The 17018-nt window shown below is 38.5% G+C and overlaps 1 protein-coding gene across 2 annotated transcripts in view; it reads right to left on the reverse strand.

Moving 5' to 3' along the window:
- The window catches only part of ZEB2 (zinc finger E-box binding homeobox 2), a 126006-nt gene that overhangs the window by 25674 nt on the left and 83314 nt on the right, over window positions 1-17018 (reverse strand). Inside the window, exons 3-4 of one of the 2 annotated variants that reach the window (XM_080927256.1) lie at window positions 11264-11521; window positions 5754-5825 (exon numbers count right to left, since the gene is read on the reverse strand). In XM_080927256.1, the coding sequence (XP_080783382.1) occupies window positions 5754-5825; window positions 11264-11521 (330 nt within the window). The remainder of the gene's footprint in view (window positions 1-5753; window positions 5826-11263; window positions 11522-17018) is intronic. The other variant, XM_080927255.1, reaches the window with a different exon arrangement.

Below are 17018 nucleotides of genomic sequence, written 5' to 3' on the forward strand. Positions count from 1 at the left end.
CATCCCTCATAGACTTTTTCCTCAGAGCCCTGCCTGCTTGCATCTTTCTTGATACACAGAGCAAAGAGGCTGGGTCAAACTACTTCTTAATTCACACTGCTGATCCAAACCACTGTTCCCTGTTTTACAAGTTCATTCATCATTAATTCATTCTCTAACTCAACATATGACCTGCTTATTAACTACCAGCACTACATAAAGTACTATGCGTGTTAAGGGGACGATGGAGAAAAATAAACTTAGCATCTACCCTCAGTCTCTATAAAGTTTCTGAAGAATTTTGTTTGTTTCTTTCAGGCAGATTTTTAAACTTATTGTGTAGCACAGGTTGGCCTCAGTTCACCTAAGTTCATTCTTACTTTACACACTAAGAGGTATTCCTGTCTTATCTACGTTTTTGCTACAGCGCCAAAGATGTGTAAAGAAATGTAAATGTTTATATGCTTAATCTCAGGCTATGTTGTCAAAAACAATATTTTTTTCTTGACGATGACTGAATTTATACACTGTCCACAGCAATTACTCTCCATTTCTACTTGAAATTTCATCTGTACCCTTACTTGTTTGATGGTAACTGAAGATCTTTTTGTTTCCTGTCCACTTCAAGAATGCAAGCTATGTGATAGAGATCCCAGGCACAACTTAATTTGGTTAATCCATTTCAAATCTCATTTTCCTATCTGATCACATCGCTAAGACATTAACACTGCTACCATTGGGCTCTTCTGAGACCTTCCTCAGCCTCCTCTCCCATGTCCAACCTTCCAGCCTTCCTATGATTCTCTGCACACAGGAAGCTCTCCTGGAGAACTTGCCTGGAGATGTTCAAGCATCCCTCTATTGCTCTAGCTCTAACTAGATATAATAGCTCTATTATTATATAATCCCAGTTCTCTATCATGAAACTCTGCAATATACAATACTTAGTTTGCCCTCGGGCCTAAATAGTACACTGTACTTCAAATGAAGTGATTTAATGCATATATATTATAAGTAAAAATAATAATACTGATGAGCAATGAATAAATATTATATCAATATTGTGTTAAATATTTAACACACATTCCTCATCCATGTGTCTTTTTTTTTTTACTCATCTGATTACTCTGTGCTCATTGCTTCCTCTACGATGCTGAACAAAATACCTTTACACTTAGTAGGGCCTCAATAAATGACTACTGAAGAAACAATCATTTATTTGCAAATTTTGTCTCCCTGTTATTATGACTCCCCTCAATTGCTCAAAAGAAGTTTATGATCTTTAAGGGCACATATTAAATATTGCATTTTTAAAAGTTTTAAAAAACTTAAGTATTAGTTTAAATTCTTTCTGTTTGAGATGAACAACAAAAGAAAAGAGTGTTTGTTTATTGATGACTATTCAGGCTGAAGAAAAAAAATGAATCCTGATGGTAGTCAGTAGTGAAACAATGAAAAAAGTTGACAGCTTTATCATTATATATGAATACTATTTAACCTTCCTCTTCTATAATTAATTTAAGGATGCAAGCTAAAGATGGGGTGAGAAGACTTATTGGATAGGGCAGGTAGTTACTAATAGCCCTCCTAACTTGCTTTCGTTACTGGAACCTCAAATGCTACAGAGAACAATGGATGGAGTTGTTCAATTTGATGTACAATGTTCCAGGATGTCAAAGGTTTTCAAAATTGCCTCAATGGCTGCAGATGTGACTCAGTCAGTACAGTGCTAATCATGCAAACAAGGACCTGAGGTTGATCCCCAGAACCCATGTAAAAATGCTGGAATAGCTAGACCTGATGACACTTCTGTATTTCCAACACGGGTGAGGCTAAGGCAGGTGCAGCTCTATGACTTGAAGGTCAGCCTTGGCCTATATAGTGAGCTCCAGGCCAGCCTTGTCTACATAGTGAGTTCCAGGCCAGCTAAGGCAACATTGTGAGACCTTGTTTTTGCCTTCACCCCCTCATATCACATACATACACACACACACACACACACACACACACACACACACACACACACACACACACACACACGGAACCAGCCCAGAAACTAAAAAGAGGTTTATTTGTTCTATATTGTATAGGGAGAGCCAACAGAGACGGCTCGATTTGGGATCTCCAGTACCCTTGTGAAAAGCCAGGTGTGGCCACATGTGCTTACACAACTCCAGTGCTTAAGGAGTGAGGGCAGACAGCAGTAGATACCAGAACCCAGTGGGCCAGTCAGTCTAACTAGATTAGTGAGCTTCAGGTCTAAAGCTTAAGGTAGAGAGCAATCATACCAGTATGGACCCTTGTCTAAACATGATCATGTACATGTGTGCACTCCCATTTGTGTGTGCACATGCACACTAATGAGTACATGAATAGCATACATACACAATTTTTAAAAATACATTTTTGTTTTCTAGAGAAGTTAAGGAGGAACTGATGTGGAAGAAGATAATAGTTATGACACCCGTATTGATTGATCGTTTGTTTTCACACAGGGTCTCTCTGTGCATAGGCCTGGCTGTCTTAGAACATTATGTGGGTAGATCGTGACTCCGGAGAAGAGGAAAAGGGTGGTGTACTAAGTAGAACTTTCAGGGGCTGGAGATGTATTTCAGTTGGTAAAGTGTTTGCCTGGCATGAAGGGCACCCAGAGTTCAAACACAGGATGACATGAAAGAAGAGAGAGGCAGAACCAGACATGACCATATGTGCCTGTCATCTCTGTGCTTGGTAAATAGAGTCAAGGTCATCCTGGTGACTATGCAGCCAGCCTGGCCTGGATATTCAGACTCAAGACAGACAGACAGACAGACAGACAGACAGACAAAATTCAGCAGAAAAGGCACATTATTTCAATTTTAATTAATACAAAACATATGCTACCATTAAAATACACTAAATTGAAGTCTGAGAAGAAAGAAACCCAGCTCACTCATTCTCCTAGAGGAATAAGTCACAAGTTGAGAAGTGCCAGTAAATTTCGAATCATCACGTCCAACGCGCACTTGCTTAGCAGTTTATTATTTGAAGCTTTTAATTAAGTTGGTCATTTTCACCTTTATAAAACCTTTCTTTGCTTCAGGAAAATTTTCTTTTTCTCTCTCCCTGTAATCGTTTTTCTTCCAGGGAATTTGATTTTTCTTTCCACCTTCGAAGAGGCCCATTCTCAACTCTCTACCTCTCTGAATAGATCTGCTCTTTTCTCTAAGTCTCAGAGAGCTATAAATACACCTGGATATATTTGTGTGACTCTCATGCCTTCTCCACCCTTAGTTTTCAATTAAAAATGAAATAACCTATACTTCTCCACATACACATATATACTTCCTTGTATATATAACTTGTACATGAAAATACTGTTTGCAGTCTGGTTCAAGATCTTCTCAAAGATGAATAGATCCAGAAATATCAAATATCAATATGCGTGTGCATACACACACACACACACACACACACACACACACACACCACATGTCCTCTTTGCCTACTTTACCTATACCACCTAGTTATTAAGAAGTCTTGTTGAAAATTCCTCGGTTTACTGCCCAGGACAAACATTTTTAAAAATCACTTTATGGCTGTATAAGAACAGTGGTTCACATGGCTATGAAGTCTGATTTCCCTGAGACATTGTAACAATACAACACGACCAATTTCTCTTTCTTCTTACACTTTCCCTATATTCTCTAACTGTTGTCTTCAGTTTACAACTTTATTTCCCATAAATTCCCCTTAATTTAAATCTGTTCACCCATTATCCTCTACCTAGATACTATGTTTTCTATTTAACACATATATTCCAACTCCTCCTTCCCTGTCCCTTCTGGACCACTGCAAATGTACTTAGTTCAAATCCAACTTCCTTCATAAAACCTAAACAAATTTCCACTTTATAGGATCTTGTCTATCTCTGTAATTCATATAATTGTGGTTTTGATTTATCACATATTTTCACTTACTGTTTATTATTTTTTCATGTGAATTAGGCATTTCTCCGAAATTAAATAATAATCATGGTTTGGTCATCTTTCCTCATCTTTTCCTATGCATGCACACAACAGGGACTGTATTAAAAACCCTCAATGAACATGTATTGATTTATTTATTGACTGAATACATATGAAACCTAAGAAGCACTGAGTATTAGGAGAAAAGGGATCTTAAAGCCCAGTGAAAAGGTGTTCAAAATTGATTTTTAAACCTCCTGGATCTGAGTAACTTTTTGTTACCCTCACATTAGACTCAGGTATATAAAATGAATGCAAAATTGTCACATTGTCGTACTTTCCGTGGTCAGGAAAGAAATAAAATCAGCTGTCATGACTGCTTGAACCCAAGACAACATTTTTCTTTAAAGGAACCTGAAGCCATCTTGAAGCTCACAAACTGGGAGTTTTTGGAGAGTCCTTAATTTAGGGTATATTATTATTATATTTTACATAAAATCACTTGGCTTTTTATTTTTATAGAAACAGTATCTCAGCAACATAGAATATTAAAACTAGAAGCATTCTGAGCAGTCAACTAGCTCAACATATGCATAATACAGATGTGGAATCTGAGTTCCCAGGAGGATAACTGATTTGCCTAAGGTTGTAATCTAGGTATTATTGAAGCTGTATCTAGAAATTATCGGTGCTCTGGTCTACGATTTTTCTAGAACCACATGGTTGTATACTTTCAGTTTTGAATTCAATTTGACATTATTCAAATGAGTAAAAACAGGAGTTTTTCAAAAATTGTTTTGCTTACCTTACACCCAAGATAGTGAGCCCATGCCTCTTAGGTTATTAATAAGTGTATGTGCAAACAGCCTGAGCGGTTTATTATGACACATATAAACTTAAGGGACATGTGAATGTCATCTTAATTAAAACACTTCTGAAGCCATATAAAAGTGCCCACCTTTTTCATTGGCACGTTGAAGGAAGACAGTTACGTGACTTTCGTTATTGTTTAATTTCAGGGACTGACTTTGTGCTGGGGACTGGGCTAACGTTTGTAATGGTGTTACAGCGGTGTGGAGGACTGTGGGACACAAGGGTAGTGCCATACAGGAAAAGATATTCACAGCGTGGATTTATGTCACCTTGTGCTGTGAGAAGAGATGTTTGTTGTTTGGGGTTTGGGGGAGTCTATAGAACGTCACCCTTAACTTCCCTTCTCCAGCAACAGCCGAGCCAAATAAAACACTGCCTACTGTCTCCTGAGTCGTTATCCAGCAGTTTTATTTATTAAAGTGAATTGTTAATTCTTGTTTAAAAGTCTGTCTGAGAAATATTGTTTGATACCTCTAGCCTCTAGAAGATGCAGAGATTTAAAAGTGAAGAGAGAATTTGAGAGAAATTAAATGATTAAGTTTTATAAGGAATGTTTATGGAAATTTGGATTTGGGAAAGATATTTTGCTATTCGTATTACATCATATCACTTGAATTCTCAATGACAGATAAGACCAGCATATTATGATTTTAATATTATTTTTAAAGTACAAGTTAAAACTAGGAAGTCATACAAATCATGCTGTGAAAGGGTCCATTCATAAAATTCAATATTCCTGAGCTTTAGAGAAAAGTAAGAGTATAAGAATGGAAGACAAATTTGCTTAATAAAATAAGCCATATGGTAAATTCAAAATTGAAACAAAACCAGACCTCTGAAGTCTAACTTCTTCTTCATCATAGAAGTGCAAATGGATGGGTCTGTGTTTTATCAGCTTCAGGAAACCCACATGACACAGAACAAACATTATGTTGCTATGTAAATGTAACTTACCTGTACCATTGTTAATTGTGGTCTGGATCGTGGCTTCTGGCCCCATAACATCATAATCTTCCTTCATTTCTTCTGTGGGGAAAAAATTATCTTTAGCATTTGAAAATTATAGAAAGGCTTACTATTCTAAGCATGCCAAACATAGGAACAAGGAGGAGTCTTTCAGGGGAAACAGAAAGGCTTGTTGTAAACCTCTAAACAATAGCTTTGTTCAGGCAACTGAATGAATTCAACAGTGCAAGCTGCACAAGAACTTATTTACTTTAAGCGTTACTGCAAGCTGTGAAAAACAGAGGTGCTTATTTGAAGCAAACGAAGGGCTTTTCTTCTGGTGGCAGTTCTAGTGACAAACAGGGGGAGACGTTATGTTTCTCAGTAAGAGTTGAGTCAAATGTGACGTAGTATGCGAACTTACGAAGACACAGTAGCTGCTGACTCTGGGTGCTTAGTGGCAAGCCAGAATCTTTCATTTTTCTCTCATGGTCGTCTCCACGGTAGAGCTAGGGTGGAGTTAGTATAGGCAGGCATCCTTTTACATATCCCCAATTCCGCTGTCATAACTTGCAATGCTTAGTTTTACAAACTGACATCCCAGATGTATTAAAAATATCCATCGACTGTTTTACATAAATTTCTAAAGTCTACATCTCATGCCCCTCCATTTCTATAAATAGCTTTTTGTTTTGAGCATTTATGCCTCCACAGGCAATCACACTCATTTCCTGATGAAAAAATATAGAGAAAACAGTAGCTCAATGTTTTAATTAAGATGAAAATCTGTAATGTAGAAGGTGGAAATTCATGAATGATTAAAGGCCATTTTTGAAAATGGTAATACTCTCAAATAAAGGAGAAAAATGGAAATTTTCTCTGTGTACTATATTATAGAGTATGTGGGAGGGCAGAGCAAGGCAGGCTGCCAGTTAAAAATATTTCAAATAAACAAACATAACATGGACTTTCAAAAGCTATAGTTGCACAGTACAATACTAATGAGCGCAGCCCAGGACCCAAGGAAGGACTTCTGTACTGGAATCCCTTCACTTGCAACACGAGGAACTGTAAGTTGAACTCTCAGATGTATCCTGATCATTTTTTGTTTATCACATAATGCACTACTGTGGTGGAAAAACAGTTGTTAGAAAACGTTACAGCGAAATTGAATCTATCTGTATGTGGAATCAAAGCTGAAAGAGCATGTTCCTATCAGATACACACTCACACACACACTCACACACACACTCACACACACACTCACACACACACTCACATACACACTCACACACACACACTTAGACACACACACTCACTCACACACACAGTCACACACACACATACACACTCAGACACACACACACACTCACTCACACACACTCACATACACACACACACACACACACACTCTCTCTCTCTCTCTCACACACACACACAGAGTGAAAGGGAGAGACAGAGACAGAGAGACAGGCAGATAAACAGAGAGACAGAGAGACGGAGAGACTAATTTAATGCCACTCTTTAAAAATATTCAAAAATTTTAATAATATTTATTTAGACTGTGCACACACTTCAAATTAACTCCTGACCCTAGGCACCTCCTTTATTCCAGGAATATTTTCACAGGGATAGTTTGCATGAAGCATTTAGAAGTCCAAGACACAGCAATAGTGTACTGTCAATTGTAGTAATCAATGTTTTGGGAAGCCCCTTTTGGTATTTTTATTGGTCACCGAAAGAAACAAAGCAGGTATGTCTGAGTTCAGTACTAGATATAAATATAGCTTCTGTGCCTCTTGTCCTCACACCTCTCACATGACTTCCGGTAGCCAAGAGTCACAAGAATCATAAGATTTCTATCTCAGAGCACACTGAGTCACTGAGGGGAAACCAGTTAACAGCTATTTATTTATTTATTTTATTTTACTTCTTTCCTTAATGGTGGTAACTTTTACTATTTCTGCTGACATCCTTTCTCGTTGTTCTTTTCTTATAAAGAGCGAAGAGAAGTTACAATAGTTGGCTGCTTCCCAAATTCATAAATGTCAGTTGCACAGCCGCATAGTAGGCTCTTTGTGCATTGTCCAGCTCTATAATCTTTTAGCAAGGGTTGCACTCTGATCGGAGGTGACAGTGCCACGTTCACCTGGAATGTGTTTGTTCCAGCTGACTTGCTGAGCCCAGCCTCCTTTGTTTTAGACTATTAAGCTCATTCTAGTAAGATGAGTCACTGGGTCCTCTCAGGTGTTCGGGTCCATGTGACTCCATATCCAAGAAGACATAATGATAGCGCTTTAGGAATACCACCCCTCTAGAAACAGGCAAGCTTCACTGGCTTCCTTCCTATGCTTAACCTTTTCCAAGACACCTCTGACTCAGCATTACTGTGTCTAAAACCACGCAGTATTATTTATTTTTCAAACACTTGTAAAAGTTTGCACTTTCCAGTCCCCCTTGGGGCTAAAGGGTGTATCTGTAAAAATAAAGAACACTTTCTTCCGTAGTATGAAGAATCCTTGAATAAGCAGAACAAGGCTGAGACGCAGGTGATTTATTTAAGTCTGTGTCCATGATAATGATGTCATGGTTTCCAGCACACTGTGTCCACCCCATTGTGGGACGAAAGAATGTCAAGGACAGCTCCAAACACAAAACTTTGATTGTGCTAGGACCGGAAAGACACAGTAAGAACTCCGTTTCACTCTTTGGTGCAAAACCTGCATCCTGCAGACAAACTGCAGAGCGAGGGGAGAAAGAGCAAAGGAGAGGGGCTTATCTCAGGGGAAAGCTATGTGCTGAGGTAGGACTGCAGACAGCCAGGCACCGGGGAGAAAACAGTCCTAAATAAAACACACCAGAATTAGAATTATTGTCTATAGTGTGTGTTTTGAACAATAAATAAGAAAAATATTTTATCAGGAGAAAAATGTGTTATCTGCAAGTCAGGATAAACAATGAAGAGCGTTTTAAGACTAATTTCTTTTCATTAGACATCAAGGCACCACATCAGAGCACTTTTAGAACAATCATAAAAAAAAAAAAAGAACAGTAAATCATCACTAATCATCAGAACCAGACAGGTAATAGCTGGGTCACTCTCTTGTTCTAAACAGCCTAAAGAGATTAGGGTTTACATTGTATTTGACTTTTTGAGTCCAGAATGCTTGTTTATTTACTGTAAAGGTAAGAGCACTTACATCACTGTCCCCATTAACTACAGGTGACAGCAGGGTGCAGAAGGCATGCATATGAATCATTGCACATGGAGATGCTGGAAATTATGATCCCTGACCAATACAAAAAAGCTGCTTCAGCCACAGATTACTGCGGCCTGACAGTGCTGCTTTGGCTGTTTCTCAACTATCGATATTTTTTTTCTTTTTTCCTTCCTTCCTTTCTTCCTTTCTTTCTTTCTTTCTTTCTTTCTTTTTTCTTTCTTTCCTTCCTTCTTCCTTCCTTCCTTCCTTCCTTTCTTTTTAATTAAACTTTTTAAAAAAGAAGTTTGAAGCTGTACATTTATTATATTGTTATTAATTATTCCTTTAAGGGTGAAAATTCTGGTAATTGGTCCTTACCCTTGATTTCTAGATATTAAAATTTAAAGCATCAGAACATTTGTTCTTATAGCCCTGCATATCTAGTTCATTAACAAATATGAATAGCTAACACCAGCTCATTTAAATAGTATGTCTTACATGAGTTCTCGCCACACTCTGTTTCTGTCACACTGCTCCCAAGAATCATTGGCTCTTATTATACATGTAAATGGCCATCATAAAAATAAAAATTTCATTTAAGATTGTTAATGACTTCTGCAGCAGTCAGACTTCCTTTAATGATCATCCTCTGCCCCTAATTAAACGTATTTATCTTTCAAGCATCTTTGGCTGAGTTCTCCCTCATAGTTGAAAATCTAAAACCTTAAGTCTTAATGGATATAACGATAAATGTTTATGTGTGGGATTGCTGAGATTCAAGAAACCTTCACTGAAAGCAAAATTGGAAACAGAAAGAATATCAAACTTGGCACAGTGTGTTAGGAAAATGAGAAACAAATACACCACAGTCAAATTGCCATTAGTCTTCTCCTACACACAGACATACACACACACACACACTCATACACACAGACACACACATACTCACACTCACACACACAGACACACACACATACACACAGACACACAGCCACACACACACACTCACACACACAGACACACACAGACATACACACACACACTCACACACACAGACACAAACACACACAGACATACACACACACACACAGTCACACACACAGACACACACATACTCACACACACAGACACACACAAACACGCACTCACACACACAAACACAGACATACATAGACACATACATACACTCACACACACAGACACAGCCATACACAGACACACACACACACACACACACACACACACACACACACACTTTTCTTTACCAGTAGACCTGATTTCTTTATCCTTCCCATACACCAAACAATTGGTCTGCTTCTGTTCAGTTATGCTAGCCTGCTCTACCACAACAGCAGATAGGTAAACTCTCTCTGGCCCACTACACACATTTAAAAAAACAATAAAGTTATTTATATTGTCAAAGAAAAAGCAAGGTGGGTACATAATGGTGATTCTTACTAGGCCATAGACTAGAGATGAAGGAGACACAGTCTGAATTAGAGGAGAAGGAACTTCTCACAGTCACTGAAGCTTCTGAGGCAGGCCCTTGGACTTTCGTCAACATATCATGTCTTCCACGACAGGGGAATTTCTGGCTGAGGCATTTCCATTTGTGCGGTGACATCGGAAGCTTCAGACTGAAACTGACCCGTTTTACTTTTATGACAGTTGGCACTGAACCATCTTTCACTCCACTTAAGTTCACGGTCAAACAGTAAGAATCATTATCGAGGACTTACCTGTTAAAGAATAAAAGAGCTACCTGACCAGGTAAAACTGTGAAATCATATTCACAGTTAACAAAAAAAGGAGTGTTTAGATGGAATAGAAGAAATAAAGGGAGTTACAATAGAAAATGTCAGGCATGAAGTACACCAAACTGACAGTTTTATGTGGTTTGAAATAATACATGATTCCTATAAAACACACACCACAACACACACACACACACACACACGAGACAGAAAGAGATAGAAAGAAGCTTTTGTATTTCTTTATACTTTCTGTCATAAGAGTACAAATTTTGTGTTCTGTGATTTTTACATTGAAAATGTACAAGTATTTCCTGTTGTGTGTTTGTTACACTAGAGTAATATCCAACTTGTGTTGAAACTGATACACAATCATTTTCTAAAATTCAAGTGCTGTAATGTGACCACATTGCTATCACTTCATAATCTGTGACAGCTCTGCTCTCTGTTCTAGAAGGGCAATCAATGGAAGGAAACATTCTAACTATTTTGGCTCAGGTGTTCTGCTCAGCAGCACAGAGGACTTGCAGGTGGAACAGGAAGGGGCCACACAGTTGCAGACACTTACCTGGACCGTCTACAGAGGCTTGAAGGATCTCACTACCATGCCAGCCGTGCTCCACAACGCCCTCCCTTATCTCATCTTCCTCTTCCTCTCTTGGTAGCAGACCTTGGCTCATGTGTGGGGAGGACTCATGGTTGGGCATGCTAGCTGGACTAGTCTCCTGGTCCAGAGGGTTTGCAAGACTGTCATCCTCAGCAATGTGAAGCTTGTCCTCCTCGTCTGTTTCGGAGCCTGCGTCCACTACGTTGTCATAGTTCACCACTGTAGGGAGAGATACAGAGATGGGCTCAAAGTGCTGCTTTGAAGGTGTCAGTGCCCACAAACGTTCGGTTTAGGAGAGAATAATGAATATTTTCATAACCGAATTACTCAACCATGTCAGGAAAACATAATCAATATCCTTCATGTACAGCATTTTATTTCTTATTTTTATTATAGCTGGGTTCTCTTTTTATTTTCAACATTTTACCGAAAACGACAGAAATTTTAAAAAGCTACAGAAGTGCCCACACTTAAATTATGCTTATACTGCACACATAATAAGACACAGTGCAGTTTGGACTTTCCACACTTCACAAAAAAACTTATAAAATAGATCTACAGTTGACAGTTTTATTAGCCCAGTGACATGACATGTTTACTATATAAGGTTGTACTATAAATACAAGATGACTTCAGTAATTTCACTGTGGTTTTGTTCCTAGAAACATCTCTCTCTCTCTCTCTCTCTCTCTCTCTCTCTCTCTCTCTCTCTCTCTCTCTCTCTCTGCTCCCCCACATCTATTTGCCCAATACACAGACATATAGACAAACCAATACAATCTGAAATTTGTATTCACTCTTCTATGCTAAGGTCATTTCTGTCCCAATATTTTAAGCAGAAAACAAAGAAAAGCCATATCTTCTGGGCCATTAATACTATTATTGAGATGTCTTCCTAGTGTCATAATTACAGAAGATTTCAAAGTGACACGGGAAAGACCAACAGAAATGCTAAAATAACTCACAGGAGCAGGCGGGCTGTTCTTGCAGCCCTCAGTCCCTGCAATGTTCACCAGCTTTTCTTAAAATAGACAGCCTGTAAATAAGGTCTGTGAACTCAATTGAAGGTGGCTGTTTCTGAATTAGTCAGCCCTCACAGGCTCTCGGCCTACATGCTAGTACATAAATTGTCCACTTTACCACCAGACAAGAAAGATTAGAGTAATAAACACGGGGCATTAGCTCAGCTAGAGAAACACACCAGCCGTTACGCACACACAGGATTGCCAAGAACTGTTAACCCAACTCTCCAGAAACACACACACACAAAAACAAGTCAGAACCATGACATCATGGGAACAAGAGGGAGAGAGAAAGAGAGAGGGAGAGAGAGAGGGGGGAAAAAAGCCAGTTGGAAAAAAAAATAGCGCAAACAATTTTCAGGTTCATTTTGATTTCTCTGCGCCTAATAAAGCAATCCTGCGCTAAGTTATCAACTGAACTATCTCAAGTGGCTCTCGCCAGCTATCGGATTATACAAAAGTGGCGGAAAAGGAGGGGAAAAAAATGAAAAGGATTGTGTGTCAGGTTCATAATGCTTTTGTAGAATTCTGGAAACATGTCTAGTTACAAATTTTAGTCAGTCATATCTGTTTGCTTTGACAGGTTCCCAGGGAGTAAAAAAGGAACAAAAAGAGAGAGATTTTTTTTTGTCATGTGAGGCTGGGGACAAAAAGATTACACCGTGCATATCTGCTCATAATATGATCTTTGTATAATCCGCGGGTCTGCACTTGCCTTCCGAACAACTGCACAACAGGTGCAAATTAAAATGAAAACGGCAGCAGAGCCGGGCAAACAGAATCCGCTGACCTGGTTTGAATACCAATTGACGGGGGAAACAAAACCTTTTCAAGAGGTGTGACCACAAGGGCTTAGGCAAGTTCAGGCTGGGTAATGCCCTCAGATCTACAAAAAGAGAGATATTCCAACGTCTCTGCTCTAGCTGTGTGGCCCACATATACCTTAGTACAATCAATAATGCGCCGCTTTTTTCCCCTGGTGACTGAGATTTAACCATTTCTTAGCAACAAGCAGAAGCTTCTTTACAAATTTTCTGAACACTGAGTAGGGGCAGAGAGAGAGAGAGAGAGAGAGAGAGAGAGAGAGAGAGAGAGAGAGAGAGAGAGAGAGAGAGAGAGAGAGAGTAGGGGGTGGGGGGGTGTTCCAACAAAAGCTCCTAAGGCCTGGGAAGCTTTCAATCCATCTCCTAAAAACTGATCTCTGGGCACAGGAGGAATAAAGAAAGGTCCAGAAGGAGTGAATAAAATTATCTAAGGCTGGACAGGCATTAAAAGGCCTTTATCCTGCAAAAACCCCCCATGCCTTTTAAGGTCTTTTTCTGCATGGACTACAATATCCCATGTGACACGTGACTGTTCCTGCAGCCATACAATTGAAATATTTTCTGAACAGAGAGAGAGAGAGAGAGAGAGAGAGAGAGAGAGAGAGAGAGAGAGAGAGAGGGAGGGAGGGAGGGAGGGAGAGATGATTTATGAACAGCCCTTAAGGAGTCCCAAATATCAGAACAATCTAAACAAGCAATGAAGTCATGTCTCACCGTATAGGGTCAGGAGTACAACATTCATCACCTTCACAGGCCAACAATGCTTCACAACCTTTAGGGTTTCCACTCACAAATACTAGTAAAGACTTTTAAACTAAATAAAAAACTGCTGTCCAATTCACTTAGAGAAGCAGAGTGCCATGTTCCAGCGCCTTTAGGTTAATCCAGGTAAAGTAATTCATAAAAACTTAGATTTTGTATCAGAATTCATATGAGACTAATTTTTTTGTTCTTTTGGGTTGATGTACTGATGATTAAAATTATAACCCACTGATTGCACCCCAGTCTCTTCATTTTATCCCCACTTTTGAGTTCTTAGAATTTTCTCTCGAGTTTAATCAGTAGATTTTCCCAGAGAAAGTTTGGAAACAGTTTTCATCAAAAAACTAATGTTTTTCCCTCCTATGGAAAGGCAAGTACATGGTAGATTTAATCCTACTTTCGTTTAAACTTATTTGTAAATAAGAGATTTAATTTTATATAATAACTAATCATATCTTTTCTAACCACACACTTTATTTGTTTAAAGACAAGGTTTCACTATGTAGCCTTGGCTGGTTTGAAGCTTACTATATAGACAAGGTTGGCCTTGAACTCACAGAGATCTGCCTGCCTAGCTCTCCTTGGATTAAAGACATTCACCATCCCAACTAGTCTAGGTTTTGAATGAAGGACACTGGGCAGAATATATTAAAGAGTACATGTCTGTTGAACTTACACTGTAAACTAATTTTAAAATTTAAAACTGTGGATCCTTCTATGCACTTTTAAAAAGTCTGGTTGGTGACTGTATTGGGTCATATATGTTACCCCAAGCATAAACAAAACAATTTTATACATGTAGTGATGATACGTGGATAGCTCAAAACAGTTACTTCAAAAGACACAAAGACATAGGAGCCCAAAGAATCCCTCTCTACAATTCAATGAACAAGAGGGAAGATGTACTGTTTGCTGGCTCAAAATAGACACTAATTTTACATCTGTCTCTGAGGCACAGCAAAAAGCCAACTAAAGAGCAGTAATAAATGTCCAAAAACAGCATCAGTATCCAAACCTCTCACAGTAATCTTCCGAGGAATTAATTACAATTCTGTGAAACAGTCACATTGGCAAAATGCTCTCATAATTACATACAGGTACGGTGCAGTATTATAGGGAGGTTTGCCATAGTCATACGATATTTACAGGATAATTGATGGATAAGATAAAACTATTTGCATATGAAGTGCATATGAATTATTGGCACGGCTTACTGTTTATGTGGAATCATATTAAAGTTTCATTTGCTCTAGGACTATATGTGTGACATGGGGTTACCAAAGGGTAGAAAGATGATGCTTAAATCTGCTTTGTAGCAAGCAGTCTTGGAAAGATATATCTGAATATGAATTGCTAAAAATCCTGTATTTAAAAGGTTGCATAGTTGATCTATAATAAGCATTATTTTCACCTTGCCAGATTCTATTAAATCCTTTCTCTTCTTTCTCCTAAGTGCACAGTACTCTAAGTTGTATCAATGTGACAATTAATTTTATAGTCATAAGCAAGATAAGTAATGGTTTCTTCTTATTTTTCACAGTTACAACTTTTATTTTCAGAGTTTTGTATTCTGGTGACATCTAAAAGAACACTAGCAAAATGTGACATTTTTATAATGTCCATACCTGCTGGAAAATTTCAACATTTGCAAAAATGGCCTATCATAGCATTTAAACATTGCCGATAATTAGCTTGACATTTGAAATAGCAGAACTATTGTTTTGAAGATGCCCTATACAATGTTACCTAACTAACCCCTCTTCCTACTTAGATTCTTTCTCCCCATTATTCTGTCAGTGAGGGTATAAATAAGGTATCAGTGGCTGATGTATTAGCATTCGAGAGAACTGATATGAAGGGACAATACTTCATCTACAGCAGGAGCTGAAGTTATATTGATGTAAAGGAAAATTACATATGCACATTATAGACAGCTAATTGTTAATAAGGCAGTCAACAATGATTTCCTATAAATCGCTCAAGTTAAGTATACCAATAGGATCTTCAATACCATTATCAAACATTTATTAAATACTTACAATACAGTAAGCCTAGGAAAATACAGAGAGTTCCAGTGATCTCTTTATGAAGTTTACAATTATGTTACCTAGAGAAACAGAAGCCTAAAATTGTCCTAGAGGAACACTAAAGTCAGCTAGTGACTTGTGACAAAGGAGATAACACAGGAGACTGAGGCCAAATGACCTAGCAAAGACCACATGACCATTTGGTGGCAATGCCCCAGCAAGAAAGCACATCTTCAGAAAAATAATGGCTACTCAAAAAGATGTATAATAATACAACTTCCCAGCAAAGAATGCAATCTAAATTTAGACTACACAAGTCCAGAGTAAAAGAATGGAATTCCCTGGGATTTTGGGGGGATTTTTGTGCAGTAAGATGGAGATGCTTAATTTTAAATTGTTTTGATGATTGTTACTTTCATGGATCCCCTTAATTTGAGTTATAGAAGCCTACCAATTTGATCAATTACCAGAATCCAACAATACACCCTTGTTTCCTGCAGTAGTTTGGAAACAATAGAAATAAAGAGGCAGTTCACAGAATTACGAGCTTGCAACTTGCCTTCTTGTCCCAGCACCAACATGTAACCAGCTGTGTGGCCTTGGTCTATCACCCAAGGAAACTTCCTTCAAATGGGTAAAAATAATGATAAGGGGTTCCCTGCTTCCAAGATTGTCACGGGAGTCTAGAAAATTGTGCACGTGATGACACTTTGTGAAGCATGACACACTAATATGGAAATGCATGGTGGTATAACTGTGAAAAAAAAAAAAAACACTGCTGTAACAAAGATAGACTATCTCCCTACTGTTTTCCTGTGCTTGCTGCTTGCAATGTCCTGGAGCTATAAAAGAGGTGCAGCCATCTACCAGCCACTACCTAGGTGTTGTGCCACGCCTCTGCTGTCCTCACAAAGGTAGCTTCAAGGGATGGTGAGACATGGTTGCTCTTTCTCTTGTCTTCTACTGAGATATGACTGAGACTCACAGCCTCATTTCTAAAATGTCCCCACCGATGATACAGCCTCGACTTTAAAGGTGGGCGTTGGGACCCTGAGTCAATTTGCTTTCCTTTAAAAAAAGC

Source organism: Micromys minutus (assembly GCF_963924665.1).
Source record: "Micromys minutus genome assembly, chromosome: 13".
Classification (NCBI taxonomy): domain Eukaryota; kingdom Metazoa; phylum Chordata; class Mammalia; order Rodentia; family Muridae; genus Micromys; species Micromys minutus.